The following is a 15,419-nucleotide window of genomic DNA, read 5'->3' on the forward strand; positions in this document are numbered from 1 at the left end:
GATAAAACTATTGTTCCGATTTCTACATTCTCCCCACCAAATTGGTCGAAAGGACCAATGTGGCTTTGTTCTAAAACGAAAAAAAAAGGTTCTTTCTTCTTTCTCAGTTTTTTTTAGTTCGGCTCAGACACTAACACTTCCTCTACATTCAACGGGAACCAGATGTTGCACTGGTCTTCTAAGCTCAGTCAGTCGACCCTTGTTTCCGACAACAGTTAAAACTGCTCCACGTGTTTTTTTGTCTCGTCCTTTGATCAGCTCCTTCACATGTCCCAACTTCCACGTACCTCTTGGGCGGTTCTCTTCTTTCACGATAACAACATCTCCTTCTTTAACAGTGGCTAGTTCTTTCTGAAGACGTGTTCTTTTGTCGTTTGCTGCGTACTGGTGAAATTGTCTAAGCTCTGTCAAGTACTCCCTTTGCCATCTGCTAGAAAAATGTTCCAAAAGCAACTTGAGGTGTTTAACTCTCTTGGTGATGTCAACACTGCTTAATTGTGATTGTGACTGTCCTGCAGCACTTTCTGTAACTGTACCATTCGAAAGCAATCTCCTTCCAAGCATTAGGTGCGAAGGTGTCAAGGGTTCTTCGATTTCGTCTTCATACACATAAGTGAGTGGTCTAGAGTTCAAAACACTTTCGATCTCTGTGAGGACTGTAGTAAGTTCTTCGTACGTCAATCTAGCAGAACCAAGAGTCTTCTTTAAACAGCCTTTCGTGCAACGCACCATTCTTTCAAAGAATCCTCCCCACCATGGGGATCGCGGCATATTGAACTTCCATTCAATTCCATGGCCACGGACAAACTGTTGAACATCTTGACTTTTGAAAGTCTTCGCGTTGTCTGAAACAAACAGCTTATTCACTCCTCTACGGGCCAAGAATCTCTTCAAACTTTTAATGAAAGACTGCGCATCCAACGCTGGGACCAAGTCTAGGTGAACAGCTCTAGTGCTTGCACACGTGTACAACACTACGTAGCTCTTATACATCTTCGATTCTCCTCCGAACACATTCTTCACGTAGAGGGGGCCGGCAAAGTCAACTCCTGTATTCGCAAAGGCAAAACTCTTCTCCACTCTAAATTCTGGTAAGTTCGGGGCAGCAGGGGGACTGAACGGTTTCCCCTGTAACTTTGAACATAACACGCAATTTCGAAGCTGTCGCTTTACCACCTGTCGTCCTTTAGGTAGCCAATAACGTGACCGGAGTTCAGTCAATGTATCCTTAATACCACGGTGCATCACTCTCTCGTGACACTCTCGTACAATAAGCGAGGTCAGGTGACTCTTGGCAGGTAGCAGCGCTGGATGTTTCATTTCATACGGCAATGCAGAGTTCTCTAATCTCCCTTGACAACGGTAGACTCCCTTGGCATCAGCATATACTCCTAGGGAAACCTTCTGCTGGTCAAACTTGTTTCCTTCTGACATTGGTCTCTGCACCTCCTTTAGCCACAGCACTCCCGCATCTTCTAGTTCTTCGACTGAAATCAACTCATCTGCAGGCTGGGAATTTCTGATGTTCCTGACCTTTTCCTTTAATCTTGTGATGAATCTTCTGACATACACTGTAACCTGGAACAGTTTCTTACTGCTGCTAAATCGCTCCAATCCAAAGCACTCACTCAAACATGACTTTGACTCAGTTACGAGATTTGCAGTTGTGATCAAGGCTTCTTTCTTGCACTCAGATTCAATCGCATGAACCACATTCTCTTCAAGTGAACTTGTGTCAGGCTTTTGTGGCCACTGCTCTTCAGGTAATGTCAGGAAGTTCGGTCCACTCCACCATTCATCGCTAGCTGAAAGCTCGGAAGCATTCATTCCTCTCGAAGGCAAATCAGCTGGATTCGCATCAGTTGGGCAGTAGCTCCAGCTAGTGGGACCAACAAGGCTTCTTATCTCCACAACTCTATTCTGAACGAACTGTTTCCACTGTTTCTGTTCCCCTAGGATCCAATAGAGAACTGCCGTAGAATCCACCCAGCAATGAACTCTGTCTATCTTCACAACTTCTGAGAGAGCAGCAGCCACGTGACTTATCAACCTTGCTAGAATTAACGCGCCAAGTAACTCAAGTCTTTGAATCGTCTGACCACCAAGAGGTGCCACTCTGGTTTTCGAAGTAATCAGCACTGATCGTACATTGTTCCCTCGTTCAATTCTAAGGTACACGGCTGCTGCATACGCGTACGAGGACGCGTCGCTAAATCCATGAAGCTGCAGAGACGAGGGCAGTGACTCATCCTTACTAAAGTAGCACCTCGGAATTCTTACACTGCCAACGTTCTTTAACTCTGTGATCCACTTCTCATATCGCTGCTTTAGATCTAAACTAAGTTCCTCGTCCCAGTCTCCTTTAGTCTGACATATCTTCTGAAATAGCAGCTTCACCTCGATCAATACCGGTGATATCCAACCTAGAGGGTCGTAAACTTGTGCAGTCAACTTAAGCACTGTTCGTTTAGTCACAGGCAGGTTTTGTGACGACTTGATGATTTGACTCAGATCAATTATTAGCTCATCGCTGTTATGATCCCACGTGATTCCGAGGACCTTGTGCTCTCTTTCTTCATTGACTTCATGATCAGTTCCTAGTGTTGTGGTAGCGTAGGTCCTGTCATCTTCTTTCAACTTCTTCGGTTCAAGGTTAACTTCTTCTTCTCTGTAATCGGCGGACTTAATCTTATCAACAAGTTCTCTGGAATTGGACGACCACTTCCTCATATTAAATCCAGCCTCTAGCATCCTTAACTTCGTCTTCAAAAACAGCTTGTACGTTTCATTGACGGTCTGCCCTCCAGTAGTAAGGTCATCCACGTACAAGGCCTTCAAAATCTTCTTCACGAACTCAGGGTCACTAACTGCATATTTGTTTAGGTGGTACTTTAGGGTGGCGTTCAGCAGAAAAGGACTGGAGGATACTCCAAACACCAACCGGGTAAACCTCTTTACTTCTACCTTCGGCTCTTTAGCAAACGGATCTTGCACCCACAAAAATCGCAAAGCGTCTCGGTCAGCTGCATCAACTCCCACCATTAGGAAAGCCTTCTCGATGTCTCCAACAAGGGCAAACTTAAAACAACGGAATCTCATCATAATGTCCATCAGCAATGGGGACAAAGGCGGTCCAGGATAAACACAATCGTTCAGAGATGGGCCGTTCCTCTTTGAAGAAGCATCAAAGACTATGCGAAGTTTCGTGGTCTGCTTGTCTGATCGTACGACTTCGCGGTGAGGCAAATAGTGTACCTTTCCAGGGGGCTCTACACCGACATTCTCTATGATACCCTTAGACTCTTGGTCTCTAATAACACTGTCGTACTCGCTGAGGACCGCTGGGGTTTTTCTCAAACGTGTGATCAACGAGGCCAAACGAGAATAACTCAAGCTGTAATTGTCTGGTAAGGCAGGGTGCATGTTCTTCCACGGGAGTGACACTTCATAACGACCCTCCTTCATTTGAACCTTGTTTAGGAACTGTTTGTACACCTCGTCTTCACTTTCTGGCATCACTCCTAAAGCCTCAAGGTCCCAGAACTTCGATAGTTCCTGTTGTAAAGGGCAGTTCATTTTCACTTCTTCGGCATCTAATCTGAGCACGTGAGTACTGGTCAGATTAACAGAGGATTCAACCAATGGTGGCCGTGGTTCGTGAACGGGACCTGATAAGACCCCCCCCAAATGTGACTTTATGGCGACTGGTCCACCACGTCTTCCTCTTTGCGTCTCTCCGGTCATGAACTGCCAATAAAAATCGCTTCCAATCAGAATATCAATCGCCATTTCAGCTCCACCCATCGAGCTGTCTGCTAACTCCAGCGAAGAGAGGTGCTCATATGAACTTTTCGCGAATTCGATCTTTTGTTGAGACAACGGGGCGCAAATACTAGGTACCGAGTAACCCTCCACATACAAGTTCAGTCCTCCACCTCCCAGTCTAGTAACACAAAACTGCACAACATCATATTGGCTCGGCTCTTCAGTGTCTCCACCAAACTTTTTAATCAACAGGTTTTCCGCTCTTAAACTGGGGAGGTCGAGAGCCTTTCTTAACCGACTTGAAACGTACGTTCTCTGGGAACCACTGTCGAAAATTAATCTTGCTTGCACTAGCTTCATACTTGTGGGATTTGAAACAATTGCCGTCGCGGTTTGTAGAAGAACAGAGTTCTTAGCATTCACGTAAAGGGTTGAGGTAGTTCCTGGATCTTGACTCGTGTTTCCTCGCTGCAAACTAGGGCTGGGTTGCGTGACATTTCCGTTTCCGGAGGGCGGTATCTGAAAGGTGGCTGAGCAAACACTTACATGATGCCTTCCACAACATTTAAAACATCTGTACTCTAATGGACATGAACTGGCGACGTGTCCCCTCTTAAGACACACAAAACATCGACCTTTCCTTTTGAGGATTTCTTTCCTTTTCACTGGATCAGTCACTGTAACGCAGTTAAACGACTTGTGACCTGGGTGGTTGCAAAAGAAACAACTCATTTTGAGCTGTTCGCTCAAATGCAGTGCAGCTGCTGTAATTGGCTCTGGTAACTTGTTTTGTTTGGACAATGGTTTTTCCACAACATTACTGGATCCTCCCACGAATCTGCTTTTCTCGCGCGCTTCCAATTCTTCTTTGAACGCGTCTAGTAGTTCATTTATGTCCCAGGTATCCGATTTCATCTTACGGCTTATAACAAGTCGAAACTCTTCGGGAATTTTCTCCATCATAACCGGGATCAAAAGGCTTCCATACATCTCAGATTTTATTCCCAGGGCTTGTAAACTGCGGACATTAATTTCAATCTTGTCGTAAACATCGCGTACACGCTTGATATCTGACGCCAAAGTCACTCGCGGGAGCTTCAACAACGAATCCATGTGCGAACTGATAATGACTTGTTTGTTTCCATACCTTTCGCGCAAGAGATCAACAGCGATTTTATAATTCACTTTCGTTAAGGTAAGTCCAGTTATCGTCGCAGCAGCAGAGCCTTCCAGATACGAACGTAAATAGTTCAGCTTTTCGATGTCATTCAGCGATTCATTGCTGTGAATAGCGGCGTCAAAACTATCCCAAAACGATTGATACTCGGCGTGGTTTCCTCCAAATTTCTTGATCACCAATTTCGGCAGTTTCACGGTTTGTGCAATCTGTTTCGCATCCTTTTTCTTTGCACTCGATTTTTTCGACGAACTGACACTTGTAGCCGCGTACAGAGATCCACCTTCATCTTCGCTTTCGCTGCTTGAACGATCAAATCTGATCACAAGCTCGATGTTGACAATACGCTCCTGTATGTCTCCTTTCAGATCACTCGTTTCCTCGATCTCCTTGTCTATTTCGTCGTCTTCGACTTGATCCAAAATACTTGTATTAAGCTCGCTAAGTACACCAAGTTTATCGTTAAGGACATCGCGGAATGCCTTCAACTTTCCGTTCTTTGAAGCGTTGTAATCTTGAAGCAAGTCATCCACAGATTTCAAAGTCTTCAAAACATATGTTCGGTGGGCCGTGCGCTTTCTTCTTAATCTGGACAGATCTTCCATGATTATTCGCTCAACTTCACCCGGCTCGAACGGACCATGTAAATAATCGTATTCAAACCTTGTTCAATCATCAACCAATAAAATCTTCTTTAATAAATCGGTTCCAAAACAAGATCATACATTTACTCCGATCCGAAAAACTAGGTCCTATCTATCTGATCAATACCACGAGGTCTGTCTGTCAAATTCGAATCACGTGATAAAACTATTGTTCCGATTTCTACAAACGCCATTAAGCATCTGGTACATGACAATGAGGCGAAACATCCGGGTTCTCACCCGTTCCGGGGCTTCGATCCAATCAAATTCTCCTTTACTTGACAGCTGTCCATTCTTGTTACCAGTCCCTAGTAGACGGTTCGGAATTTGGGGCCAAAACAGGAGAAGAGGAAGACTAACGGCAAAAAAGACTGGCCCGGCGAATGTGTTGAGGAGAATAAGAAGACCTGAAATTTGAATCGAAAAGGTGAACATTTGTTAGACCAATAGAGTGGCTATATAACTTGTCACTAGAATGAAAGAAACTTGAGCAAAAAAAAAACATGTTAGTTTAGTCTCGGGATAAGAAAAGGGTTCGAAGTTGTATTCTTTCCTCTTTTAACAGGGCTGTCAAAAGTAACGAGCACATGGTAATTAATCTCAGCATTAAGAGTATGATTCCGTCTCTGAAGTCAATTCGGCCTTGGTTTAACTGTAACGTGGTGTAATTTGTAGGAAATCTCACAGCTTTGCCGGAGCATGTTAGTATACCGCTCTCTGAAATAGGCAGTGTTTGCAAACTTGATGACATCACTATGTATGAACAAGGAATAAAAGAAGACAAGTACCGGAGTCGAAACGTCCAGATCTAAACCGGGCTGCATATAATTTATCTTATCAGAAAGAAAGTATGTCCCACCAAGTCGCCGTTTGAGTCGAACGCGCCAAAAATCTTTCGGTCACACATTAATACATTTCATTTCCTTTTAATTTCTGTAAACACAACGCAAATCTTCAACGTTAAAACGATAGTCATTGGCAATTGGACAGTGTGGTCATCATGTCCGACTACGGTGAGGGTTTTAGTCGAACATGGGTAATTGTAGTCGGACATTGTCTGATGGCCGACTTATATATGTAGCTCTACAAAAGAGTACATCCCGAGAGCAGTGGAAACTTTAGAAATGCGAAGGAAACTGGGGTCGAGATGTGTCCCGCAATTGTTTCTGGGAATGCGCAGGTCAGCTTTTGGCCGATAGGCCATTTCCGAGTTCCAAAAAAATCTCACTTTCAAAGCGAGGCTAAGTGCGAAGCTATTGATATGAAAATGATTTTTAGTTATGATGCAAATAAAACTCATTTTCACAACAAAGGTTTCGCACTTAGCCTCCTTTTGAAAGTAAGATTTTTTGGAACTCGGAAATGACCTATTTTTTCCCTGTCGTTAATAATAGTTCCAGAACTCTTTGCGAAAGTTAATACGCCCCAGTTCCCTTTTCGTTTCTAAGCGCGCAAATAGTTAGAAAGAGGGTGGTAGGACAAACAAACACTTCATTATTACATCGCTTCTACATGTATAAGAACTATTTTTTGATGAAGTGACACACAAAAGCTGGCGCCACTGAGCCGAAATAAGCACCGTGTGATGGCGCTGAACTAACCTGTAACACTGCCATCACTCTTTTGTGATTCAAGATCTTGAGACAGTCCATGAACCTCCAACAACAGGAGGATTTGTGCACACATCAAAGCCAAAGACAATGACATTCCATTGCCAAGTAGCATCATCACCGTAAACCATTGGCATGGATTCTTCATCTCTAGTACCATCTTCAACATGATGTTTTTTGCCATCTACATCATCCATTTTCTGCTTAATCTCTCTAAATAACGCATGAATTATTTTAGAGCTATCTTCCACATTCTGCAAGGAGTCAATAGTCTCCCTCCACGAATTTTTTCTTCCCCTGAAAACGGTGTAGATACACAGTGGTGAGTACAGAAGGCATACGAATGTCACGACACAAAGACAGTAGACCACCTGTGGCAGAATGATTTGCTGCCAGAGTTGAATTTCCGGCAGCAAAGAATTCATTTTCTGCGGGACAATCTGCAAAGCCCAGTGAGCGCACATCAAGAAAAAAGAGAACGGCAGAGCGTACTTCACGCACAATACCAAAAATGAAGGTCCGTTTAAGTTTCCTTGGTAACGAAGCCACTGCTGGACAGAAAGCGGGACCACGCCCGTGCAAAGTACGGTAAGTAAAAAGCGGTTACTTGACGCAGAACTTTCCTCTGTTGAAGCAGATAAGGGTTTGAGAAAATCCGAAGGCACGCAATACCATTGTTCTTCTCTACAACCTTTCAGACCTTCCGCAGTTCTAGTAATAATTTCAAAGGTTATCCATGTAAGAGACAGCCTTATAAGAAACCCATTTACACTGGGCCGCCTTGGCTCCTTTTTCCCAGACTTCTTTAAACTCTGTCTTTGCAAGAGTCTTCTGTTTTCCCACAGGCCAGATTTCCATAGGCCCTGAACGCATTTAACTGTGATTAATGCCTGAATGAAGAACGCGACAATTTTGTCCTCATTCACCACAAAGCTGTTAGAAAACGAGGCAGCAAACTGAAAAACGCATAAAGCCAGTGCTAAAATGCTGTCTGCAGAAAGTCTTCTAAAGAAGCCGCCATTGTTTTCCTCTGTCTTTTAACGATCATCCACCGAAGAAGGACAGAAATCCCAAGTATTAATCCGGAAATAAAAAAGGTAATAATGATGATAACGACTTCACAGTTAAATGAAGTTACTACGGAGGAAATAACGAGGCTTAATAAAGAAACTATCACCAGCACTGGCAACTTCACATTTCTGTTAACCAATATCATCCCAACTGCGGTAATAGCAATAAATAACACAAAGATACCAGCATATACCAAATTCAAATCGAACTTTGCCCACAATGATTGACAGAGCGCCTTCGCCCGCGAGAGATAATCAACGAACAATTCCTCGCTACAGGTCAATCTTTCATGAAGATGCACCAATTTTTCAATTATCCCCTCGACACCTCCAACGCGGGGCATCACGTGTTTAATTTTAGAAACGAATGAAGTTGCGTTGTTTAAGATTTTTTCGAGTTCTTTAAGTGCACTCATGGAGATTTCCGTTGAGAGCGAAGTGTACGTAGAGAGGTATCTGTGAACTTGTTTAGCATTAAGCTCAAACGCTGCAATTTTCTGAAGAAAGGAAGGGCACTATTTTGAAAGACTTTGGCATACTATATTCTCCACGTATTGAATTACAGTGGTGGTAGTCGCTTTTACCGCAAAGTACTTTAAATTTCGTATTTATTCAATTAAACGCCACGGCGTTTATTAAATTTTTAGCGTTTCCTTGTTTATACTACTACATGAGAAATTTCTGCAATTTGATTGGCTAAGAGCAGTGGTATTTCAGCTTAATTTGAAATACCCACATGTGAAAATTACAAACCTTTTACCGGTAGTAGTATAAACAAATAATAGCATGATTTGTACGTGATATTTGGCATAAATACCACTCGTGATATTTCGAAATTGTCTCAAATTTCACTCGCCTAACGGCTCGTGAAATTACGTATAACAATTTCGAAATATCACTCGTGGTATTTATGCCAAATATCACTACAAATCATGCTATTACCTATACAAATCGTTTGTAAAAATTATGTAATTTAAAGGCTCCAATGTCTCCATTATTTTTCTAGGATAGAACGGTAAATGTTTGGATGATGTAAATTACCAAGTTGTACCGGGGTTATTCTTATTCCTCGAGTAAACGCCGCATTCTTTTGATTAGGTGCGGCATTTATTGGTAATTTTGCTTCCATCTGCGGCGTTTGATCCAGGGCCGCGTTTATTTGAGGGCGGTGTTTAATCGAATAAATACGTTAGTTTCTTCTGGTTCTGTTGTATCTATACCTGGTTATGTCGTGTTTTTATGTTTTTCGGTTTTTCAAATATAATAGAATCAGGTTTCCAGTTTCTCAAATTTCTACATGATCAATGAAAAGCGTCGAAAATAATTCTCGTGGATAAAACTGCATGAAATTAATTAGTTTTTTGTAGATACAATAGGTAGGAAAAAATACTGAAGTGAAGGGGAAAATTGGTCACGTGATACACAAACTTTGCCGTTTCTTGCCTCTCAACTGTCTGGTTATGCGAGCAACGCCATTGAATTCAACATTCTCACATCCACCTGAATACGCCTTGTTTACCTCCCCCAACATTTTGCATAGCCATTGTTTTCAGTTTCTCCTGGGTATCGTGCCGTCTCAAGAGAAACTGAATTAATGTTTACGTAAAATTTGGGGGGGATACGCAAGGTGTATTATGGTTAATGTAAAAAACGGTGAATGAATTACCATAAAACCAACAGTACTACAGTCCACCTTGAATTTTGTCGGCTGATTGTATTCGAACATGAGCTTAAAAGTAGTGATCTTTTTTAGTGTAGTCTTAGGACTTGGCCTTCTATATTTCTGTGGAAAATGGACGAAGAAATACAACAGGCAGCAGCCATATTACTTCGGTAAGTTTGACTTCCGCATTGTCAGTTGCATGACTTGCATCTGATCAGACTTCGGATTGTTTTAAAGCAAAGTTTCTTAAAATGATTTGTTGGCTTATCATATATTTTCTTTGTTGCTCTCATGTTCAAGATTGACCGATGCAAAAGTTGCAAGATTAGGAATTTTTTGGGATGGCCTAGGCAAAAATGAATAATATTATCTTCGCGATTTTAATAGAAAAATGTGAAAAAAAGGCATTCTTTCGTGATTCAAGCTTTCTCAAGTTCATTTTATTTTTCGAAAAATCTTAAATCTTTTAAATTGCTAGATAAACTGGAACAAGGAAAACGCATATTTATCTGCTCCGTACGTATGATCTTTCACAACACAAGATACGAAAGTGGGATTTCCCAGAAAAACTAGTTGATAATTTGTGTATTTGACGAAACATATTCTGTATATGCTGTTGCTATTAGATTTTTATCATTTTTCCTATGATTTGAATTTTCTATATGGGTAAAAATTTTGCAAATAAATAATTTCAGAACTGTTTTTTTTTTAAATTGCGAAAAACGCGAAAGTCATACCAAGGTATGTAAATATATCAACGCGCCTCAAAGTTAAGTTTTACATGTTTGACAAGTTCGTCAAAACCTTGTTCGAATTTTACAAAAATGTTCTCTTTCGGCGCTGTGCATCGTACAATTTTTACGGAAATAGACCTTAGCTTGCATGTTTTGTTTTACCAATGAGGTTTCATTGAAATTTCGCCATATTTCCGTGAATATACGGGTATGCATAATTTATGAACAAACAAAGGGGGGAATTCCCGAGACCTGCATTGGGAAAACGAAAGATACAAGTTTAAGCTTGGAGATCTATGGCAAGATTTCACAAATTAACGAGTTTTCGTCTAAGCCCTCTGCGAATTCTAGGGAATTTTTACCATTTGTTATGTAAACTGCAACACATCCTTAGATTCAGTTTAAGCGAACGACGGCGTTTCAGTGTCCATTACACACAAGATGACATCATATCAACAACTACGGTATGTTAATTTCCACTGCACAGAAGATGACGTGTCAATAACTAGTTTTGCACCAACAAAACACGAATATGTCTCGTTCTATAAGTCAAGCACCCCTTACAATTTCGAGTATACACCAAAAAGATGCATGGTAGCGTGTGAACTTCGATCCTCATTCTATTAACATATTATTACGTGTCAATTTCGATTCCAACAAGCTTCAAGAATGATAAAGGATAAGTAACACAAAAAATTACTAGGAAACCATCAAGACATGACACGAATTTTTATCGTTTACACTGTAGTAAGAAAAGCACTGGAAAAACACGACATGAAAGAAGAAAAACATGCCATGACATTCGCCGCTCTAAAGGGCAATTAAGTAGACAATGTTTACAAGTACAAGAAGTAACTTTTTTCGCTCTGAACGCGAAGTTTCTTTTGCAATATCAACTTATAAAACGTGCACATTCTTTTTAAACTACTTTAGATCTACCCAGTTACATATAGAATGCTTTTCCTCAACCTGCAAAATACTCTAATCTCTCTAATCGATTTTTGTAATGTTTAAACACAAACAGCAGCGTTTTATCACTGGTTAAAAATTCGAGGGCGAAGTGTTCCAATCCTTTGATTAAAGGAGCTGTGTCACGAAATTCTGCCAAATTAGGAAATTACATAATGCCCGATAAATAAAGGGAAGCATAAAAATAACATAACAGAAACAACAGATGCCACAGATGGGCAAAACTGAAGAAGATTGAAACGGATTGCAATTAGGGTTTTTGAAAAATGTTCAGCCTAACAGTTTTTCAAAGTTGATCCCTGCTGCTTGCAACTTCAAAAATAATGCTCAGGAGACATATTTGTTTGTCTCGGAACTCTGATTTTGTCATTTACATGTAATTTCTTTGCTTACTTAAAGTTTCATAGCGATTGAGGGCGAGTAATTAGCAAAATTAAAAAAAATGAACTGGACTGCCGTGACACAGCCCTTTAAACCACAGCGAATCCAGACTCAAAAAAGCCTACTCGAAGACAAATATTAAGGATTTGTGTAACGTGGATGTATCGTAAAATCGATAAAACGGTTAAAATGCACATGAAATTAAACAGCCATTAAAATGTACATACATCGTAAAAAAAGTTGCGTCTGTGTTGTTTTGTTACTGCTTACGGCTCCAAAAATTAATCTACGGTCTTTCAAAAGACTGTTAATTGTTAGCTCAAATGAATGGCGTCAGCTCATTCCCCGTTAATTATACTTTACAGATCGAGTTGGGTCCCGGCGTAAACAAAAAACATATAGTAGCAGTAAATTCCCTATCATCATCATCGGTTCAGGCCCAACAGCTTTAGGAGCCGCTCAACGTCTATATGAATCAAAAGAGGAGTTTCCAAACTTATCAGTGATCATTCTGGAACAAAATGGAAAGCCTGGGGGACTCGCGTCTTCTGAGCGAGATGAACAAGGTTTCCTCTGGGACATGGGGGGCCATGTAGTATTTTCACATTACGAGTATTTCCACGCCACCCTTGACAGTGTCATTAAGGAGTGGAATTGGATACGACGAGGTGCATATACTTTCATGAAGGGTTCCGATGACAAACGCAGATTTATTCCGTACCCAGTGCAGAATTACGTCGAGGTGATGGACAAAGTGGACCAACAGAAAATTCTGGCAGGCCTCGAAGAAGTCGCTAAACATCCAGTGAAAGAAAAACCCGCAAATTTTGACCAGTGGCTTCTACGCAACTTTGGTATCGGTCTCTGTGACGTGTTCATGAGAAAATACAACAGGAAAGTTTGGACTGTGAATACTACGGAAATGAACTCTGACTGGGTGAATGAGCGAGTTGCTGTTCCAGATATTGCTAAAATCAAGCGAAAGATCGCAGAGCACGTCGATGGAACTACCACAAGAGACTTGGGGTGGGGACAAAATAAAGTGTTTCGATTTCCAAGGTACAATGGAACAGGGGGCATATGGCAGGCAGTTGCTAATAGCCTTCCCCGTGAGTGGTTTAGGTACAATCACGCAGTGACTGACATAGATATTAACTCAATGACTGTCACTGTTAAGTTGCCAGCTGAAAGCAATAACTCCATTTACAAAATGAAGTTCGCTTCACTGATATCAACTGCACCACTCGACTTGTTGGTTATTGATATGATAAAAGGAAGGGATGGATATTTACAGGAGATGAGAAAACTAGCATCTCAGTTGGTTTATTCGCGCACACATGTGATAGGAATTGGACTAACAGGTCAACCTCCTTCGATGTTAGCAAACATGACCTGGATATATTTCCCTGATTCTGATTCGCCATTCTACAGGGTAACAGTGTTTTCAAGTTACGCAGAGAGTCACGTTCCAAAGCCTGGTCAACAGTGGTCCCTCATGTTCGAGATAGCGGAGCCAAAACATAACTCCAGCCCTGAAAAGTGGACAAAACGGCATTTAATTCAAAGTACCATTCAAGCGCTAATCGCATACGGATTTGTTAAATCACCAAAAATGATCGTTTCAAAGTATTACCGGCGGCTTGGTCATGGATACCCGGTTCCTTCGATCGCCAGGGAAATGATTCTTGAAAACGTCCAACCTTGGTTGCAATCCAAGAACATTTACTCCCGCGGTCGGTTCGGCGGCTGGCGGTACGAGGTTTCAAATCAGGACCACTCGTTCATGCAGGGAGTGGAAGTCATCGACAAGCTGTTAAAAGGAATCCCGGAAGTAACCTACTTTTATCCAAAGCTGGTTAATTCTAAGAGAAATACCGATCGAATTTGGAGAAAAAGTTTGCATGCTGAACTTTGAAATTTGAAAGTGAAACCCGCTAAGGTCGCATTTAGTCGCAAAATTAATTTTTCGGAGGCAAAACTAAGGGGTAAGCTCTCAAAGAGTACGCAGAAGCCTGCAGTAGTTGTACAAGAAAATTTGAAAAGTAAATATAAAAGCATAAGAAGTTATATTTATTACAATTCCACAGGTTGAAAAAAAATTATTGTTCTTGTCGTCATCAGTCTGGCTAAGAAAGAAACATTTCATGTAAACGGTACTTAGACAAAGGCGCCTTTAAAGATCGAGAATTAAACTGTGATTTAAGATTACACACCAAAGGATGTGAAGAAAAAATGAACTATCTGTTCTTATTTTTCCACTCATCGGATGTCTCAAGTCTCTTAAACCAGCTTCGCAACGCCTGATCCACTCTGAGAACTGACAGAAAACTGGCAGCCAGCACGATTGTGGTCAACAGGAACGAGACGCCCTCAAAAACGAATCGCGGGGCGAAAATCTTCCACACCATAAGATGACGGCGGTGCAACGCGGCAGAGCAACAGGTTCCCAAAAGCTGTAAAAAAAATCATCTAAGTTAAGATAAAGCACGATGAATAGATAAAGCAGCAAGACGAAGAATTCGTGCATGAACGAGAACGTGTCCGTGAATCAGTTTAGAAGTGTGTGCTGGTTTATTTGATAAAAGAATGAAGACCTTAAAGCATTCTCGCAGGTTTTCTTAAAAAGTTTCTAATATTTTCTCAGTTAGAGTTCAGTTTACTTAGGTCTTGGTCTTTGCAATGTACTGATCATGCATTCAATACATATGGATATCTAGGAACGTCTTGGTGGACGAAATTTGTTAACAAATACATACAGACTTCTTTGGAATGTTATCAGCGTAATACGTCACGTACGTAGACAAACACCGAAGGCAATTTCCAGGCAAAAGTTTTAGCCGCTGATACATGAGGGATTTCGATGAGATTCTAAACCCTCGGTTGTCGAGATCTCTTTGACCGCATTACTAAGCTCGCCAAGAACTAAGTGAGTTCTCGGTTTATGTTTTGCACGGGAACTTGCCTTTTAGTTGGGAATACCAGGTAAAGTAAAGCCCGAGTAAAGCAAGCAACTGCGTACCCTCTCTAACAAGCTTATTTACAGGGCAACCAGGGCAACGCAAGAACGTTTCGGGGTCATCTTACTGTACGGTCAAAAATTTCGTACTTCAAATGTAAGCGGAAAAGGACGCGAACTGCCCTCTACATCTAACAAAGGTTTTTACTGCGCGCTCAGTAAAGATTTCAAAGGCTACAAGATTATTAGGTTTCCTCTCACGCCATTTCATTGCTAGAAATTATTGCATTTGTCCCAAAATAATCAGGAAAGGGAACGGCTATGGGCTAGGAAGTTCTTTTCGCAGCAAGTGTGCCAAGACTGCGACAGAAACAAAGACTGGAATCTATTTTCAAAAGGGAAATATAGAACAACCTTAACGCCATTAAGCATCTGGTACATGACAATGAG

At 41.4% G+C, this 15,419-nt stretch overlaps 1 protein-coding gene and 1 pseudogene across 1 annotated transcript; both read right to left on the reverse strand.

Moving 5' to 3' along the window:
- Nucleotides 1-123: 123 nt before the first annotated feature.
- LOC140936769 (uncharacterized) lies at nucleotides 124-5,547 on the reverse strand. Its single transcript, XM_073386257.1, has one exon. The coding sequence runs from the start codon at nucleotides 5,545-5,547 to the stop codon at nucleotides 124-126; it is 5,424 nt and encodes a 1,807-aa protein (XP_073242358.1).
- A 550-nt stretch (nucleotides 5,548-6,097) lies between these two features.
- Nucleotides 6,098-9,395, reverse strand: LOC140936555 (GPI ethanolamine phosphate transferase 3-like; annotated as a pseudogene).
- Between the last annotated feature and the right edge of the window lie 6,024 nt (nucleotides 9,396-15,419).

The sequence above is a fragment of the Porites lutea genome, chromosome 5 (assembly GCF_958299795.1).
Source record: "Porites lutea chromosome 5, jaPorLute2.1, whole genome shotgun sequence".
Taxonomy (NCBI): domain Eukaryota; kingdom Metazoa; phylum Cnidaria; class Anthozoa; order Scleractinia; family Poritidae; genus Porites; species Porites lutea.

What these genes read in the sequence shown, in the direction of transcription:
- LOC140936769 (XM_073386257.1), bottom strand. Translation starts at nt 5,547, where the DNA reads ATGGAAGATCTGTCCAGATTAAGAAGAAAGCGCACGGCCCACCGAACA.